Source organism: Podarcis tiliguerta, assembly GCF_965153285.1.
Source record: "Podarcis tiliguerta genome assembly, chromosome: 3".
Classification (NCBI taxonomy): domain Eukaryota; kingdom Metazoa; phylum Chordata; class Lepidosauria; order Squamata; family Lacertidae; genus Podarcis; species Podarcis tiliguerta.
In genome coordinates, this window is record NC_139536.1 from 70,474,402 (window position 1) to 70,492,611 (window position 18,210).

At 39.8% G+C, this 18,210-nt stretch overlaps 1 protein-coding gene across 4 annotated transcripts in view; it reads right to left on the reverse strand.

Annotated features, from left to right (window-relative positions):
* Positions 1–18,210, reverse strand: part of SOBP (sine oculis binding protein homolog) — a 142,819-nt gene that overhangs the window by 43,480 nt on the left and 81,129 nt on the right. For 3 of the 4 annotated variants that reach the window (XM_083433449.1, XM_083433450.1, XM_083433452.1), the window contains exon 5: positions 14,888–14,983. The exons of the other annotated variant lie outside the window; for it this stretch is intronic. In XM_083433449.1, the coding sequence (XP_083289575.1) occupies positions 14,888–14,983 (96 nt within the window). The remainder of the gene's footprint in view (positions 1–14,887; positions 14,984–18,210) is intronic. 4 annotated transcript variants of the gene reach the window in all.

An 18,210-nucleotide genomic window follows, 5' to 3' on the forward strand; every position in this document is an offset into this window, starting at 1 on the left:
GATGTCCTAAAGATCTTCTAGCTATACCAAAGAAGCACACAAAGGGCATGTGGTCAAGTGGCTTCATCACCACTAATGGTAGCACCACACAGGGGTCTTAATCATCTTGGGCAGGGCCAGCCCAAGATAATCTGCTGCTTGAGACAAAGGACAAAATGGCCCATACCACAGAAAGGAATGGTAGTTGAATCTCATTTCAACACTAGTCATGGGGCATAATCTTCCACCACACCTGAAGACAAGCAAACTTAGGGCAGGCTGCATACTACACCCAGCTCCATCCTTCAACACCTCACCACTCTAGCAACTTCTGTCTGAGGCACTATAACTAATGGTAAGACTGGTCTAGAACTTGGGAACCATTTGAATAACATGCTTTCTTCTGTAAAGTTAATCATCCAGGGCAGGATCCCCTTTGTGGATGTCAGAATGGCACAAGCAAAGCAACTGATTAGGAACTCTAGCTCCACAGAATTGCTGTTCCTCTATCATCCATGCAATATATTTCCACAGAAACATCACTGGATGAGACGACCAACTGAGTAGGTCCTTAATGTGTCAAGCCCTCAGAATACAGCCTGTGGAGTAATTATCACAGGTTATCAAAAACCTTGTTAATGCAGTTCATGCAGTACAATCCTCCATTAAATGAACTTCCATTCATTTCTCACTCCTGCCATTATTCCTTTAGGAGCAGAACGTCACTGTAGGAAAGCAATGCCCCTTCTGTTTGCTCCTAAAATGTAAGCACTCCCTTCTGTACAACACTGTCTTGTAGTTATACTGCTCTTAAAGAGCAAATCCCCAAAATTTCATACTGAATGTGGAACTGGGGAGCTGGCTGTCAGGGCATATGATCCTGATTCTAGACCTTGATTTAGTCCAGCCATTTCAGCACTCCCATATCCAATTTGGCTGAAAATAAATAAATAAGTAAATAACAAACTGAACGTCACCCTCATCTATTGAAGATGCTCAGGAGTGCAGTCAGACATGAATACAACATAAACATGGATCTGCATTCCACCCGTCTTCTGAGAAACGCAGACCAGTGTGCATGGGCTTCCTGGTTGACTCCCATACAGTTTTTTAAATTAAACGAATGTGAAGTCAATTTAACCATCACAACTTCTTCTTTTGGGAGCAATGCCAGTTAAGTAAGATCAAAACTGGATTAACAATTGCAGTTCAATGTGACATAGTCTATCTACAATTTCCCCTCCCTGCTGCATTTAACCTAAGGCTTGGGGAATAAGGTAAAGTAGAGAAGAAGAAGAGATCCAGCACTGTTTTACTGCCCAAACCTGCCCTGTCAGAAGGTTTGACCCAGATGCTTGATCTCTGCTCAGCAATGTTTGGAAACTGTTAGAGCAACCATGGAAAGAAATTAGATTCATAGCATGTGATATTTCTGTAAAGTGTCCCTGGTTTAGTGATGAAATTTTCCACACACCTCAAATATCTCCTGAATTTTTGTTTAATTCTAATAAACTTATGGACTGGTAAAGTTTGAGCCAGGAAACAAAAATGGGCCAACACATTTGCAAATACCACATTATTTTCAGCTTGGTTGCCCTTGCAACACACACACACCACACTAAAAGACAAACTTGTAGTGAAACAAGCATCTTTTCTTGAAAATAAAACACAGTTCTTAATCTTAAATGTTGGCAAAGAAGTATGCTGCCTTTGCCATCACGGCTGCAACATGCTAGGCATGAAAATGTGCTTGTACCTGCATTTTATTAACATTCATTCTGGGATTTTCACCACCTGCATTCTAGTCATCATTCTTGCTTCTGTTCTAAAAGAACAGAAGGCTTTATTGTTCTTCTCACTTGCTTGGAGAATTATGTTTATTCCCCATAATAAAATGAGAAGTCTTGTACAACACATGGTTTAATGCCCCGCTGGAGACCTGACCGTGTGAAGACTTATAACCTTTTGCAGGGTTTTTCACCAGAAATGAACTTCTGAGTGGAAAGAAATATCACACAGCCTCCAGGTTATATACATAGAGTTCAACAAACTGATGTTCAGCAGGGAATTGGCATGGGCAGTGAGGCAGAGGAGGATAACAAAGACACTGGAGTTTTATGCTCACTTCCTGTACACTGACAGGGCAAGCTAATACTTGTGAAATGTGTGTTTTTAATTAAGGTATTTAACTTAAATTTAACTTTAGGGGAGCACTCTGGTTCAGTCACACTCAACGCGGAGCCTCGGGAACACCATAGGAGACACCGCAGCTATGATTTAGAATGGAGCGCAAGAGGTTGGGACGTGTGCTGAATTTTGATGTCACACAGGGCATTGCTGAAATTTGAGACCCCAAGATCCACCACTGCTTAAAGTTACCTGGGCTACACAAAAAGCAGCACAATTGCCACAGGGATGAGGACAGTCTACTCTACCAGCTTACTACTGGGTCCAGATTGGGATGCCTGTGTAAAGGGATAAGTTGTGCCTTCATACAATAGCCTGGATCCTTATCCACAACTCTATGGGCTGCTATATAATCATAACCTTTCAACAGCTTGATATCATCAGCAGATTTTGCAACTACACGGTTCACAAGTTTTCTAGGTTATTAATTTTTTTTTTAAGTCTGAGCATAGATTCTTGAAGTGCTCCACTGTACATCTTCTTCCATTTCAATAATTTACAGTTCATGCCTTCCCACTGCTTCTTAGCTTTTAACCATCTGCTAAGCTGCAAAAGTCGCTCCTTTTATGCCCTAACTACTTAGCTTTTGTAAAGAGGCAGTTTGAAAGGCCTTTTTTTCCAAAAGTCCATGTGAGCAGTGTCATCCTTTAAATAAAAAAAATGCTGTTGACACCCTCAAATATTGTAATAGACTTTCAGGCATGATTTTCCTATGAAAAATCTATTTCATTTATTTAACAAAATTTATATACAGCTTTATTTTAAGAAAACCTTGATTGTTTCCTGTTGAGATTTAGGCTGTCAGCACCTTTTCCCCTCCACAGAGGCAGGGGACCTTTTAGGAAGGTCCACCCTCGGAGGCTGATGGATCCAGTGGATTTCCAAACGGCTCTGGGGTTTTTTCCATCTGATATGACTAGCGCCCCTGTCAAAGCCCTGGTTGACCTCTGGAACACCCGAATGGCTTGGGCTATTGACAAGATAGCTCCTGAGCACCCTCTCACATTTTGTCAAGCCCGTTTGGCCCCCTGGTATACTCTAGAGCTTAGGGCGAGGAAACAAGCTGGGTGATGGCTTTGAATGCAAGTGGAGAAAAGATCTGAATGAATGAAACCAAACACTGGTAAGGGCTCATTAGTGAGCTACCTAGTGACTGTTAAGGCAGCAAAGAAGGCATACTTTGCCGCCTCCATTGCATCCACATTATGTCATCTGGCAGAGCTTTTCAGGTTGTTAGGGGCCTGTTACAGGCTAGCCCAAAGGAAGTGGTAGAACCAACAATAGCTCGCTTTGACTTGTTTGCAAAGCATTTGCATCCACTTGCATCCACCAAGACCTTGATTCTGCTGTTATAGCAGATTAATCTCATGGGGTGTCCCGAGCACAGTCTAGTGCTGTTGTGTTGGATGAGTTTCAGTCAGCAAGGCTCAAGAATATGGATAAGCTGCTCAAATTGGTCAGGGTGACCACTTGCGCTCTAGACCCTTGGTCCTCTTGGTTGATAAAAACTAGCAGGGAGGGAATAGTTGGGTGGGCCGGGGAGGTGATCAGTGCCTCTTTATGAGAGGGGGTAGTCCCTGCCTGTTTGAAGGAGGCAGTGGTAAAACCACTCCTTAAGAAACCTTCCCTGGATTCGGAAAACCTAACTAAACTAACTAATTACCAGCCAGTTGCTAATCTCCCTTTGCTGAGCAAGGCTCTGGAGTGAGTAGTCGCAGACCAGATCCAGATGCTTTTGGAAGAAACTGATTTTCTGGATCCATTTCAATCAGGGTTTAGGCCTGGTTTTGGCACAGAAACTGCTTTGTATGATGACCTCTGTCGAGAGAGAGAGACAAAGGGAAATATGTCCCTGTTAATTCTTTTCAACCTCTCAGTGGCTCTCAATACCATTGACCATCGTATCCTTCTAGAGTGACTTTCTGAACTGGGAGTAGGTGGCACCACTTTGCAGTGGTTCCAGTCTTACTTGAATGGTCGTTCCCAGGGGGTGTTGCTTGGGAAATGCTTTTCAGCCCTGTGGAACCTTCAAGCTTCCTCTTATCCCCTATGTTGTTTAACATCTACATAAAAGAACTGAATGGTGTTATCCAGAGGTTTGGAGTACGTTGTCAGCAGTATGCTGATGACACTCAGCTCTATTTCTCCTTTACATCTGCAGGTGAGGCAGTGGAAGTCCTGGACTAGTGTCTTGCTTCGGTAATGGACTGGATGAGAGCCAACAAACTGAAACTCAATCCAGATAAAACTGAGGCACTGTTAGTGGGTGGTTCCCTATGTGGGAGACTGTCTGCTCTCAATGGGGCTACACTGCCTCTGAAGGAGCAGGTTCGTAGCTTGGGGTATTCCTTGATCCTTTGCTGTCACTCGAGGCTCAGGTGGCCTCAGTGGCCTGGAGTGCCTTCCATCTGCTTCAGCTGGTGGCCCAGCTACACCCCTATCTGGACAGGGATAGCCTAACTAATGTTGTCTAACCTCAAGGTTAGATTACTGCAATGCATTATACATAAGGCTGCCTCTGAAGATGGGTTCAGAAACTTCAGCTACTGCAGAATTCAGTGGCCAGGTTGCTCACTGGAGCAAGACAGTTTAAGCATGTTACACCGATCCTGATCCGACTGCACTAGCTACCAATTAAGTTTCCAGGCCCAATTCAAAGTGCTAGTTTTGACCTATAAAGCCTTAAACTGCTTAGGACCACAATACCTCAAGGACTGCCTCTTTCCATATGAACCCACCCAGACCCTGAGATCATCTTCTGAGGCCCTTCTTCATGTGCCTCCTGCTCGAGAGGTCCAGAGGGAGGCAACATGAGAAATGGGCCTCCTCTGCAGTGGCTCCCCATCTGTGGAATGCTCTCCCCAAGGAAGTTAGCTTGGTGCCTTCATTATACACCTTTAGGCACCAGGCCAAAACGTTCCTTTTTAACCAGGTCTTTGGTTGATCCAATTTACTTCCTATGCCCTTTTAAAATGGGGGGGGGGCGGTGGGGGGGTTATTGGGTTGTTTTTATTTTTATTATGTATTTTGTAGTTTTATATTTTGATTTTATTCTGTGAACTGCCCTGAGACCTCCGGGTATACAGCAGTATATAAATTCAATAAAACAAACAAACCAACAAACCTCTACACAGTATATAAGAAATACTAGAATTACCAATAAGAAGGTTTAAAACAAATAATTAAAAACTTTAAAGATAATTAAAATCAGCAGTAAACTAAAAAAGAGATTAAACGATGTCAACAGCTACATGTCTGGATAGGCTTCAAATGACAACTAGACATCTAAGGTCTTCACTGGAACTCTGCACTGACTGCAACCCTGTCCTGCCACAATGAGTTTCAGTCCCTTGTGGGATGGGGGACAGAGTAGCAGCTTGGTATCAGAGAGCTGGGTTGTGTGAGCAGAATTGAGGCAATGGTTGAAAATAGCTGCGCCTTCCAATGATCTCTCCTAAGCACAAAGGTGAAGTGTTATTTATTGCCTCCTATACTTTGCTGTTGAGGCCAAGAAGTTGAGAATGTATGTAACCATCTCAGAAATATGACTGCAGCATGGCTGCTTTCCCCCCAAGCAAGGTGCTTCATCTAGTTACATCAGTGTATGATTTATCAGCCTCCACCCGCTTCTGCCACTTTAGCATTCCTCAAGGATCTGGTCAGTAAATCAAAGCCTTTACTTTGGGAGACAACAAGAGGGGGTTTTTATTTCTGAGGTGCACTCTGATACATCAAAATAACTTTTTAGGGTGGGGTTGGGGGGAAGAGCTTTGAAAATATTGACTTTGGTTGTCTCCTGCAGCCATAAAAATGCCAGCCACACAGGGCAATTTCTAGCTTATTATTCCTCTGGATCACCTGTATAAAATCCAATAGAACCGATAAGGTGAATTAAGTCTTTACTTGGTTTCATTCATTATGAATTAATAAGAGAGCACCACTGAACCTATTATTGACTACAAGGAAGCCTTTGTGTCATTTTGCTCTTTCTAGCATTTTTTTTTAATAATAAAAAGTCGCTTCAACAAAACACAGCTTAGTTGCTATGCAAACACTCAGAGCCATTGTACAGGGATCAGTTCCAGAGTTTGGTTTGATTTGAACCAAGCCAAGCAAATAGTGTCTGGATGCGATTTGACAAGGTTTTCCTACTTGTCTGTTTCTCTCATTTTGGAGACAGAATGAAGAAGAGCCAAAGAAGAAGGAGGATGTATGCTCAGTTGAGGCTGCCCTCGGCTCCCCTCAGACATGCACTGCTTACTTTTCAGAAATGCAGATACAGGTCCATTTAGATCTGGCTCTCTTTTAACATTCAGTACCGAAAGGGCAGATTCATTACATGTGATGCCAGAGACCCCTTTCTCCTCTCTCATTAACTGTTACAGGTGATTCAAACTTAATGGTTACTGCTCTCATCTTCATTTAGCAGAGGGAGGAAGAGAGAAATTTGCAGATCTGAGAACAGGTCATTACAGGTGTATTATATTAGTATATTAATGAGCCCCCTGGGACCATCATACTGTGATATCCAATAACTTTCTTAATGTATAATTACACACCACTGGACTATAATTGATTAAATAAAAAGAAAATATAGGCAGATGCTAGGCCAATGCTTCCACTGTTCATTATGTGTCCTTTCTACTTTTTAATAACTTAAATGCAGTACTAAAAAGCAATCAAATTAGAACTGATATTCATTAAATTTTTAAGCAATTAGTAGAGCATAAAATGTAAAAGCCTTCCTTCTACACAGAAATACAATAATCCAAAAAGTTGCAGTTTGAATGGGGGGGGGGGAAGAATCTTATTAATTTATCGCAATCAAATAGACATTTAAGTGCCTTTAAAATCCTGTGATTTCAGTGCATGCATAAACATGCATGAGTCTTTGTTAGCCAGTGGCCACAAAATGGATATTATTCCTACAGAAATGGCTTGACATGTCTTAAGATAACAAATGCCCCGATTCAGTTGTGCAGAATGCAGTGCTCATAACAGTGCAGAGGGATGAGTACTACCACCTGCACTGCAAGATAGATGGGCATGCGCATTCTCCTCCCAACATTGTGGGCAGGGATCCCTATTGGATCATGATGCAGATGAACAGTTTCAGGCTGACTTACTTCCTGACCTTTCATTGAAAGAACAGCTAACTACCTTTCACTTTGGCTTCTCTATAACCTTAGGTCTTCTTAGTTCTATATCCTAAAAGGAATGTTCTGCCCCACGCAGCTTATCAACTTCCCCTAAGAGCTTTTCTTTACCTCTACCCTTTCTAAGTCATTATAAAACCTTTTCCTCATAGATACAGCTTACATTTCACCTTTAGGAACATAGGAAGCTGCATTGTACCTGAAAGTCATGTGTACTTCACTTGCAACATTCACACATGTGTCTTTTTTTAAATTAAATTTGTGATTTGTTACAGGAGATAATCTAAACACAACCAAAGTTGTAACTTCTAAAGCAGCCCTAATTTTTCTACATTATGTCACCAGATCTATAGACAATGGTGGGTAAAGCATGTCTTCACATTCAAAGCACCACCAAACACCTGGAAAGTGTGTGATTTAAATCTGGCAGGGGAATTCTGAATGCTTCCTCCACACACTGCTTTTAGACCTCAGTCCTCTCCCACTTCCCACTTTTCCCCAGATAAACTTTGAAACCACGAATGAGCTTGAAAAATTGATAGTGGAGCTACTACAGTGATTAGGCCAGTGCAGAAATGCATTTACAATATAAATTTAAACAAAAGATTGGCAGAGAAACTGAGGGAAGTCAAAAATTGATGAATGTGTGATAAAATGTGATTTGATTGTATAAAAATGTTTTGAAAATGAATAAAAATATTTTTTAAAAAATAAAATAAAACCTCTTCCCTTTGCATTGATGCTCCAATTTAGTGCATAGCATCTCTCTCCCACACCCACCCTTCTTAAAAAGCAAAACCAAGAAATTGAATGAAGGATCAGACACATGATGTATAATTTTCCCCATAGGAAATTCACTGAAAATAATCAAATCTTTAGTGAGTGCCAATGTGCGCAAATGTATATTTAGATATTCTCACATGTAGAAATTATGGTGCTGGGACAGGTAGGTGAAGGAAGCCTGAGAATATGAAAAATAATGACTAACATGGGGATATCAGGGGAGGGAGACGCAGTAGAACAGGTGAAGATTATATTTATTGGTAAGTTTTATAAAAAGAGAAGGCTGTCAAGAGACAGCAATGAAATGTACCTACTGGCATCAAGAAATGATGTGCTCACCTGTTACAACCACATTTTAACCAATACCCTTTGCCATTTCTTGACATGGATCCTTGCAACTTTCATTTGATAAATGACAGAAATGATGAATGACCTGCATGACATTAGTAGGCCTATTTTGCCAGGGCGTCACGCAAAATAACTCCCAGCCTTGATGCTCTGAGAATTTTTAACCAGAGATTGAACCTGAACCCTCATATTTACAGGCCAAGTTCTATATCAGTGTGTGTATGCATGTATGTGCACACGCACACACAATGGGTAGAATCCAGTATAGCACTAAGGCAATCATTCTGTCAGTGCAAGGATTTCTGTTTGCACAATGTAATGCTCTTTCCCCTTTTCTCCCACCACAAGCTGCACAAATCTGTTCTAGGTGTTCCTGTAACCCTTTTGGAGAATATTGGGGTGCATGTGAAAGGAGAAGGTGGCGAGGCTTGCAGCACAAGTAGAAACCCTTGCACTGTTGCAATATGTTAGTGGAATATCACCCATAAATTCCTCTCCTTCTTCCTTATAAACCTTCTTTAAAAGGTATAATATTAAAAATAAAGCATTTTCTGCTGTTACCTAGGTAATTATGTAGTGGCTTGATCTGTATGCAATGCTTGTTTTATCTCTATGAATAAATGAATTGAAAGAAAAACCAAGAATTTCACATCTGCTATTTTACCAGCTCAAACAGCAGCAGGCAGAACCCAGATGCTCTATTTAATATTCTGGGTAGCAATTCTAAGCAAGATAGACCTTTCCTTTGTAAATTCATAGCAGGGTATCCCAACAGAAGCTCTGATTTAACACAAGCTGGAGAGGTTGCAATTTCTCAGGCAATGGCTCAGGAATCTGGGCTTCTCAGAGCAGGAATTGTAGCCTTTTCACTAATCTTTTCATTATGTCCACCCTTTTTCTTACAGTGTTTAATCCTCTCTGTTTCCTGACAACCAACAGTGGCATCACTGTTCCATAGTATTAGTGTGCCATTATCAGCTTCCAAAGGACTATGCTTTCTTTACCTGAAAACAAAGAGCAAATTATCTATATCTCAAGAAAATTCTAAAGTTCTAGATAAATACATAAATAGAAAGAGATACAAACAAAACTAAATTCTCAATGCTATCGAAGCAACTAAATTGGCCTGCTTTTTGCTATAAAATATTTGTATTCTGCACTAGTTTCCTATTTTTATTATACTAATCTTCAGGAAACCTAATTTTACAAATGGCTGAATTCACTGGTTATACACAAGGAAAATTCCGCATCCTCACTAATTCAAGCATCTTAACCACCAAGTTTAGTATCTGGTTTCCTATGCTCTCTATTAAATGTTATAGCACATTTTGGATCTATAGTGGGAAATCAATACTTTAAAGTAGGCTCATAACTGCATAGTGGAATTTCTTTGTGGACGTTTTCACCAGCCAAAACTGTAATTGTCACGGTTTTCCTAATGAATAGACCTGCCATATGCATGGAGGGAATTTGTTCAACAGCAGCTTATTCTTTCCCCCAATTCGTCAGCTATCTGTTTTTCTTTTGAAAGTTGTGAAGTTCTGGCTAACATACCAAATATATATTCTGCTCAGAGGTACAAGCATTGAGGAGAAGCACATGGTTCATAACAGAGTAAGGTTATTTGGCTTAGAAATCTACCCAAGCACTTAGGAGTTAAGGCTTTTCAATGCATGTCTGTGGCCCAGGATATTAACATTCTAACAATGTACTCTGGTTCTTCTGGGAGTTTGCTAGCAAACAACTTCCATCAGTGCTTCATCCCCTCAATCCATCCTGGCAGCACCCTCAGAGCAGAAGCATTTCCCAAACTAAAGAGGCTGCACTGGCTGCAGCAATCCATACTGGAAAATGGCATCTGAACCCTAAAGCTAAGAAAGCACTTTTGAGCCTAAGCTTCCCATTTCCTCTGACAGACTATTATAAAACTGACTCTGCATTGTACTAAAAGAACCCCAAGGATTTCCCAAGTCTCATAAGAATAAACAAGTTTCAATTTATCCTTCATTTAAAGCCTCACACTTTTTTGCTGCTTTGTAAAAGAATCACCATCTGTCTCCCACCATTAATGGCTGGCTAAGCTTTTCCTCGGGGACACAGTCATTCCTGCTCCCTCCCTCCCCCCTTTACTTTTAAACTACTAGTCCAAAAAAAGCAAAAATTGGGGGAAGGAGTGAATACAAGATGCAGAACTACAGAAAGCAGTTAGGAGACTGATTTTCCCCTATCAACTCTACCTTCATGCTAACTAAATTTAACTTATGAGCAGCCAAACTGTAAACAGGAACAGAAATGTCTGCAATATAAGTAAAATACCGTTTTTCTATCATAAATAACAGCAACTGCTCTAATCAAGCTCTGGAAACCCCCATGCATCTCACTTGCTGGAACAGGAACCACAGGTATCAAGTCAATGTGCTGCCAAATAAATGTACATTAGCATCCACCTCTGTGTGTGGATACCATTCACTTTCACTGCACTGAATTCAATGTGATGTGCATTCAAATGTACATTCCAATTCAGGCTTCCTCAACCTTGACCCTCCAGATGTTTTGAGACTACAGTTCCCATCATCCCTGACCACTGGTCCTGCTAGCTAGGGATCATGGGAGTTGTAGGCCAAAAGAGTCTGGAGGGCCGAGGTTGAGGAAGCCTGTTCCAATTCATATTTGGTGCAAGCAGTCATGCAGGAATACCTTTTCAATGCATAACTAGAGCTGGATCATAGCACCAGCATTCCAATATCACCAAAGGCTAATTGAAGGAGCAACAGTGAAAAATCTCCCCCCGACACACACACATTAACTACAAGTGAACAAAACTGAAAATGAAAAACAGCTTTTAATAATTACTTATTCAGATGAACTGATTCTGCTATTCTTTATAATAATGTTTAACCCTGGTGACATTTGACTCATTGGTTTCATTCACATAACACTATGGGCCTATCCACACTACTACTACTACTACTACTACTACTAATAATAATAATAATGTTTTTTATACCCCGCCCAGCTGGCTGGATTTCCCCAGCCACTCTGGGCAGCTCCCAAAAGAATATTAAAAACACAATAAAACATCAAACAAAAACTTTCCTAAATACTTCTTGTTCCAATGCTTTCCCCACAGGGAAAAGTGTTCTTTAGCACTCAGTCTGAGTAAATAGCAATCTGGGTTTTCTCCACATTGACATTTGCTCCACTTTAGCACTAAAGAGTGGATTTTCCCTGGGAAAAGAGTGGGGCAAGCAAAAAATCACCCAGACCAGTGCATTCTAGGCATGGGACAAGTGACCAAACCCTAACATATTTTAACGCTATGCGGATGAGCCCAAATGAACCCAAGTGATGTGTCAGGCTTGTACACCCCCTCCCTTCTCCGCCTCTCACATGTCTTGGGGGAGGACTTCACAGGACTTAATTTCACTTTTACCGCTTTGCATTCATACAAGCAATTATTTATGAAAATGAATCCTGGTAAGTTTTATAACAAGCAATCTTCAGACAATGAATTATAAAGCTGGCTTGTTAAACCAGCATCCTTGCATCAAACATGCTACTAAGCCAGAAACTAAACTTTGCAGAAAGACTTTTCCTGGCCAAGTGGGGGCAGGGGAGGGGGGGCGGGAGCACACAAGCTGAACACTTAACTCAGGCTCATTCAAGCTCATCAGTGTATCACTAAACCAAGGTATAGAACTATGTGCAAGCCAGGTCATCAGCGTATTGTACTTTAAGACTTAGGTACATCAACTGACTTAAGCATTTGTTTAATATGCTTGTCTGTTGGGTCCAGTTCTGCATTTCTTTGTACACGTGGTCCTTCATAGCGTATGCTCTGTTGACTTCAGAGACAGTATGGGCTATATTAGGGTTTTGGGCTCAGACACTGCTGATGTAACTTTAAACTGACATGAAAGGAAAATAATTTTGTAATCTGTTTGAAGATGCCTTGGCTCACACTGAAATCAACACAAGCCTTCCACTGATTTAAATGGGAATAGATCCAGAGACCCAAACACATCCTTTATAAATATTTAAACTTTAGCGAAGCTATACAAAATAATAATCTGATTTAAGTAGAATGGCAAAGAGGCAACTAGGAAACATGAACCAATTACCCAGAAATAGAAATAATCTGACAATAGCATAAAGTGACTTCTGACATTACACCTGTATTCATGGCCTGATGCTTAAAACAATTCCCTTGGTGATATAAAAGCATTTCACTGGCATGAGTCATTCATAAAATTTAATCATAGAGAATTCTGTGAAGGTTTACTCCACACATTCGTGGTTACTACTCAATGACTACAACACCCAGTGATCAACTGTATGTGTAAAACAAACCCTAAGATAAAGTTTTAATGTTATGTGACACTATGGTAGACTCAATATGTTTTAATGGAGGCAACTCACATTCTCAGCTACAAGCAATTACATTTGAATTATGTGTGAATGAACTAAGACTAGATTCCCAAACAGCTGTTATCCATGAAATTGCCTGTCAGCAAGCTAGGCTGACAGTTGATTTTAATGAAACAATTTCAAACATATACCGTACACTCTTGGATCATTCCAGGAGCAACACTATGGATATGGGACTGAAATACATCTCTGAATATGTCTCTGAAATACGACTAATTGTGTTTCTGGGACACCTCTTGAAGCTTTTGTGACACGAGAAGCCCCGTATTGTCTAACTGACCAATTAGGGGAACACAAAAGTAATAATAGGAAGAACAGTGCAATCTTATGCATGTTTGTTCACAAGTATATCCCACTGCAACCAGAAGTTCATAGGCTACAGTCCTATAGCCACTCCCCTGGAAATAAGCCCCACTGAACTCAATAGGACTTAGTTCTGAGTAGACATGTATAGGATAGCACTGCTAGTTCCCTACTAAGTGTGTTAGATTGCAGCTGACCGAGATATCCACGGTGTAAAACTCAGCTATGAGCTCACTGGATGGATCTAGACAAGCCATCATTTCTCAGCCTTAGTCAATTCCCTATAACATGTGGATAATAAAACTGGCCTGCCTTACAAGGTGGTTATGAGGATTACTGAGAATAATGTATGTCAAGTGGTTTGAGCACATAGGAAAATAATTATATAAATACTATATTATTATTATTATTATTATTATTATTATTACTTTGTTTCTTGCTCTATCTGTTCAGCATCAGCACAGCATCTAAGCCTAAATTTTTAAACAATTAAGATGACCACAAAATCTCACGGGGAAATTTTGGATTCCTTATAGAATTTCATCTAAAAATCTCAGTGAAATGCCATCTTTCCTGATGCTCCATTTTCTTTACTTACTGTAAAATAAAACAATGTCCCTTTTAAAATATACCTATAGACTTAATTTGTTTGGACATTGCACGCACACAAATGAAAATATTTCCTATTTTACTTAAGTACAATGGAGAAGAAACAAAAGCCAAAGGGAAGTAGCAGCCATATACTCATCAGGATTTTGAACCTCCCTGAATTACATTTTCTATTTGCTTTAGTAAACAGAAGAGGAAATACTTAGTGCTTGAATTGCTCATTTTACTTTCAAATCAAAACTATTAGGATCTTTACTGAACAGAAATATAATGGCCATTCCTATTTGCTGTTAATTTTGCCTAGCTACAATTGCTAAAATGAGCAGCAAATTAACCCTGCCTTGGAACAGATATCTGTTCACAGCTGATATAATCTCTCCTATGTCTTGTAAACATTCCAGACTCCTTGTCAGTGCTTTGCTGGATTTCACTCATTCCTCGCCAAAGAGAACAAGAGAAAGTATCTCACTGTATTTTTAAATAAACTAGAGAAATAGTTGAATTCTAAAGGGAGTACTGTATGTCAGTGCTGCTGTGGTGTTTTGTTGTGTTTTGTTTTTAATATTGTCTGAAAACAATAAAACCGCTAAAATGTAAAAAGGGAGAGTTGGGGAAGGGCAAGTGATTTTCTCATATCATCTCTCTCTCTCTCTCTCTCTCTCTCTCTCCCTCTCCTTCCTCCCTCCCTCCCTCTTTTTTCTAACATGTGCCTTACTTGTGATTCCTCAAATGACTTCTAGTGGGATACTTTGTATAGCTGTGTTTGCAATTTTGTAAGCACTTTTGCTGGGGAGTAAGCTCCATTGAACTCAGTGGGATTTACTTCTGTGTAAGCATGCTTAAGATTCCACTAACTTCCTATTGCAAGGCCATTCAGATTCTATAAAAAAATATAAAAAATTTGCAAGCAAGTTGAGAGCTCAGAATTGTTCAATTATATCAGAGTTAGCATTTGCAATTGGTACAGGTTATTTTTTATTAAAAAAACTGTAATATTTCATTATGTTATGTAATTATGAACAAAAGCTTTTCAAAAACTGATTTCACTGTGCTAAAGTAACAATCTAGACTTGTTGTAAGTATGTTATTCTTACAAGTAGTTCGCAGTTATTCTTGAAGGCAAGTCTTGGAGTTTCCTTAGCATAGTGCTGCTGGGGGAAATTTTCACCATGTCCATCTTCATCTCTAGCCTGAAGGGAAATATAATGGCCTATTTAGGGACTTACAAATAATGGAAGAAAAAAAATAAGCTAAATGCATAACAGCTCAGATCATTAAAACAAGCGGGAATTCCAAAATACAACAATATTAAGAAGTTTGCTTAAATATGCAATACACCGGTTAGATATTAGAACTTGGAGTGCTCTTTACACCATTTCTTTTTTTAAAAAAAGACATGCAAATAGATTTTGGTGTAAGAGTTAAAATCAACAAAGAGACAAGCCCCAAAATGAAGTATTTCAGCTGGCTGTTTTGAGTTTTTAAATGCTGCAATCCTATGCACACTTACCTGGGAGTAAGCACCATTAAAACTCAATGGAACTTACTTCTGAGCAGACATGTATAGGATTGCTCTGTTAGGGTTTCAGTTTACTTTGTTCCTTTTTAAGGATTATATATTTAAATTACATATATGCTATAAGCTTTTTTTTTAACATTTAAAAATATTCAACCAATAATATGCTTCCATTTCCATTTTTTTAAAGTAACAAGGTCATTCCCTTCAAAAATGGTTTTCAAATTCATGATTTACACATTAATGCGATTAAATTGATTTCCCCCGATTCTTTAAGTAAAGTTCTGAATTGAGTAGCCATTATGTGAGGGCAATGAAATATGTTTAAAATATTTAATTTAAGAAGATGCATTAAAAGTTATGGGTTGTTTTGATCTACACTGCTAATTAAGGAAGCTTAAGTTTAAATGGAGACATTAATGCAATCCATTAGCAACTATACTACTTGCATGCAGCATTTTACTTCTGATCTACAACATATTCTGGTTTAGAGTTAAAGCAAAGGGAGAAGTAGGTGAAAGGAGGAGTGTCGGCAGCATGCTCATTACACCGTTCATTTGGATGACACTTGCACTCTGTTCCACTCTCATCTCATCTAATCCCTGACTGTTCGCTCTCCCTCTCTCTTGGCCTCCTGAAATTCACAGCTGAGCTGTCTCCCTCACATATGGCTTGCATATAATTATGCATATTCCATTTTACACTGCATTAAAATGATGAGCTTCTGGCTTTAGGCCAGCTAATTTAAATAAGACCCAGTGAACTTGGAAGGGAAGGGGGGGGGGAGAGAGAGGCTGACAGGAAAGCCATACAGCAAGCAGCAGGTAGTTCTGTCTTCTGTTTTAAGATTAAATCTGTGTCTGTTCTTAAATAATAATAATACAGTAAAGGAGAATTACCTGGTGTGATATACAGATCAAGAGTGTGTGAGAGGCAAAAATCTAACACGTATCTATGACAACACTTAGACATTCCTCCTCCTTAATGTAGTGTGAACTGTCTATTTTCATGTGTCATTTCAGAGCTTTTAATTTTTGTTAGTGTTGTCATTTGTAAGAGATATTTGCACCTTATGCATTTTGTGTCTTGTTTCTTGCCTTCAGAAAAGCTGTCTCTCCCTATTTGTAGACCCGAAAGAGACTACTTCAGGCTGCAGAAGGTCACAGCAGTGTCTAGGGTATGAAAGCTTGGCAAATTTCACAATTTGCCAATTTGTGAGCCACCAAGCTTAACACAGCTCACCAGGCATATCTTCAGTCTGCCAGGTGCTTAGATAGACCCTTGCTTTTGCTGTCCCTGGTTAGCAGCAAAAACTGGAGGATTACTGTGCCCAATGTAAAGGTTGGGGAGGTAAATGGAGATAATTGCACCGATACTACTAAACTTCTACTCAGCTCTTTAACGATTAATATTCATTTAAAATAAACTCATCACTTCAAATATAAACTTGTGTCTTATAAATCTGGCTGACTTCTAAGATTATAGCACTACACACTGAACATTACTTGCCAAACAAGATTTGGGAAAGTGAAACTGTAAACTCAAGAGAGTCCTATGGTACCTTAAAGGCTAACACATTTATTGTGGCATATGATCCTATGGCCTACAGTGGTACAACGGTACTCTGTTGTTTTTGATACAACAAACACAGATATCTGGAATTTGTCAAGATTTTTATAATTTCTGTCTCTGACACATTTACACGCAACAAACACACACACTGTTCCCCTGGTATAATCTCTTAGGGCCAAATTAAGCGTGGTAGCCATGATCGTTACTCTAATATACATTTTAAAAAACAAAATGCACACCCAGCAGACTAAACTTGGCAGTAGAGAACCAGGGGGGAGAGTTAGAATCTACAGTGAGAGTTTGGTCTATTTCAGTTGACAGGATACCAAGAGGCACAGAGCAAAGTCAGTCAACCCAATAAGCAGGGAACATCTACATGAGGACCTCGGAGAGCAAGTATCAAGAGATAACACCCACAGCACCAATGACAGCTCCCCAGTAGCAGGCAGCTTGTTTCAACAATTTCCAGAGCCAAACTAACACGCCATATCAGCCCTCCTGCTCACCCCAGGCTCTTTCCCCTTTCTGAAATATGTGTTTGAAATAACTGAACTGCATTGCCTACAAGGGCCTTTTCACTGTGTTTTCTGTCTAAACTATGGAGACTACAGATACTTCATTATAGCAAGGTATTTTGTACCTTTGCCGCAATTTCTGAAACAGATGCAGATTATGCATCAGGCTGATAGCCTAAACATATTTATTTGAAAATAATTGTCATTAAACCGAGAACTAATAGAGGTGTGACTTCAAAATTCTCATACAATGTATTCTGTTGGAGTTTCTGTCACAGATATAAGGCCTGCTTGACTAACCAACCTAAAGGACCTCAGTTTAAAAGGACTCCAGAGATGAACCCTCAGAGTAGCAGGCCATTTCACTGGAGGGATGAGCTTCAGTATTGGTCTAAAAGAAAAGAGAGTTTCACCTCAGTTTCCCCCTTCTTTCTGGCTTGCTGTTTTTACATTTGAAAATCAGATAAATTTATATGAAATTTAGAGTTCAAGAGAACTCCTGTCCTTTCAATATTAGAATAAAAGGGAGAATCCTAGTGTGGACTCCTATGTAAAAGTGGAATGGGAAATGCATGGTTCCATTCTGGAAGTATGTCCACAGTTGCTTTCACAGTCCAGTCTTGTCTTAGAAGAATCATAGAGTTGTAGATTTGGAAGGGACCTTGAGGATCATCTAGTCCAACACTCTGCAATGCAGGAATGTGCAGCTGTCCCATACGGGGATTGAACTTGCAACCTTGGCATTATCAGCGCCATACTCTAACCAACAGAGCTAACCAGGCTGATCACCTACTTTTGGTCCTGCTGGGCTAGA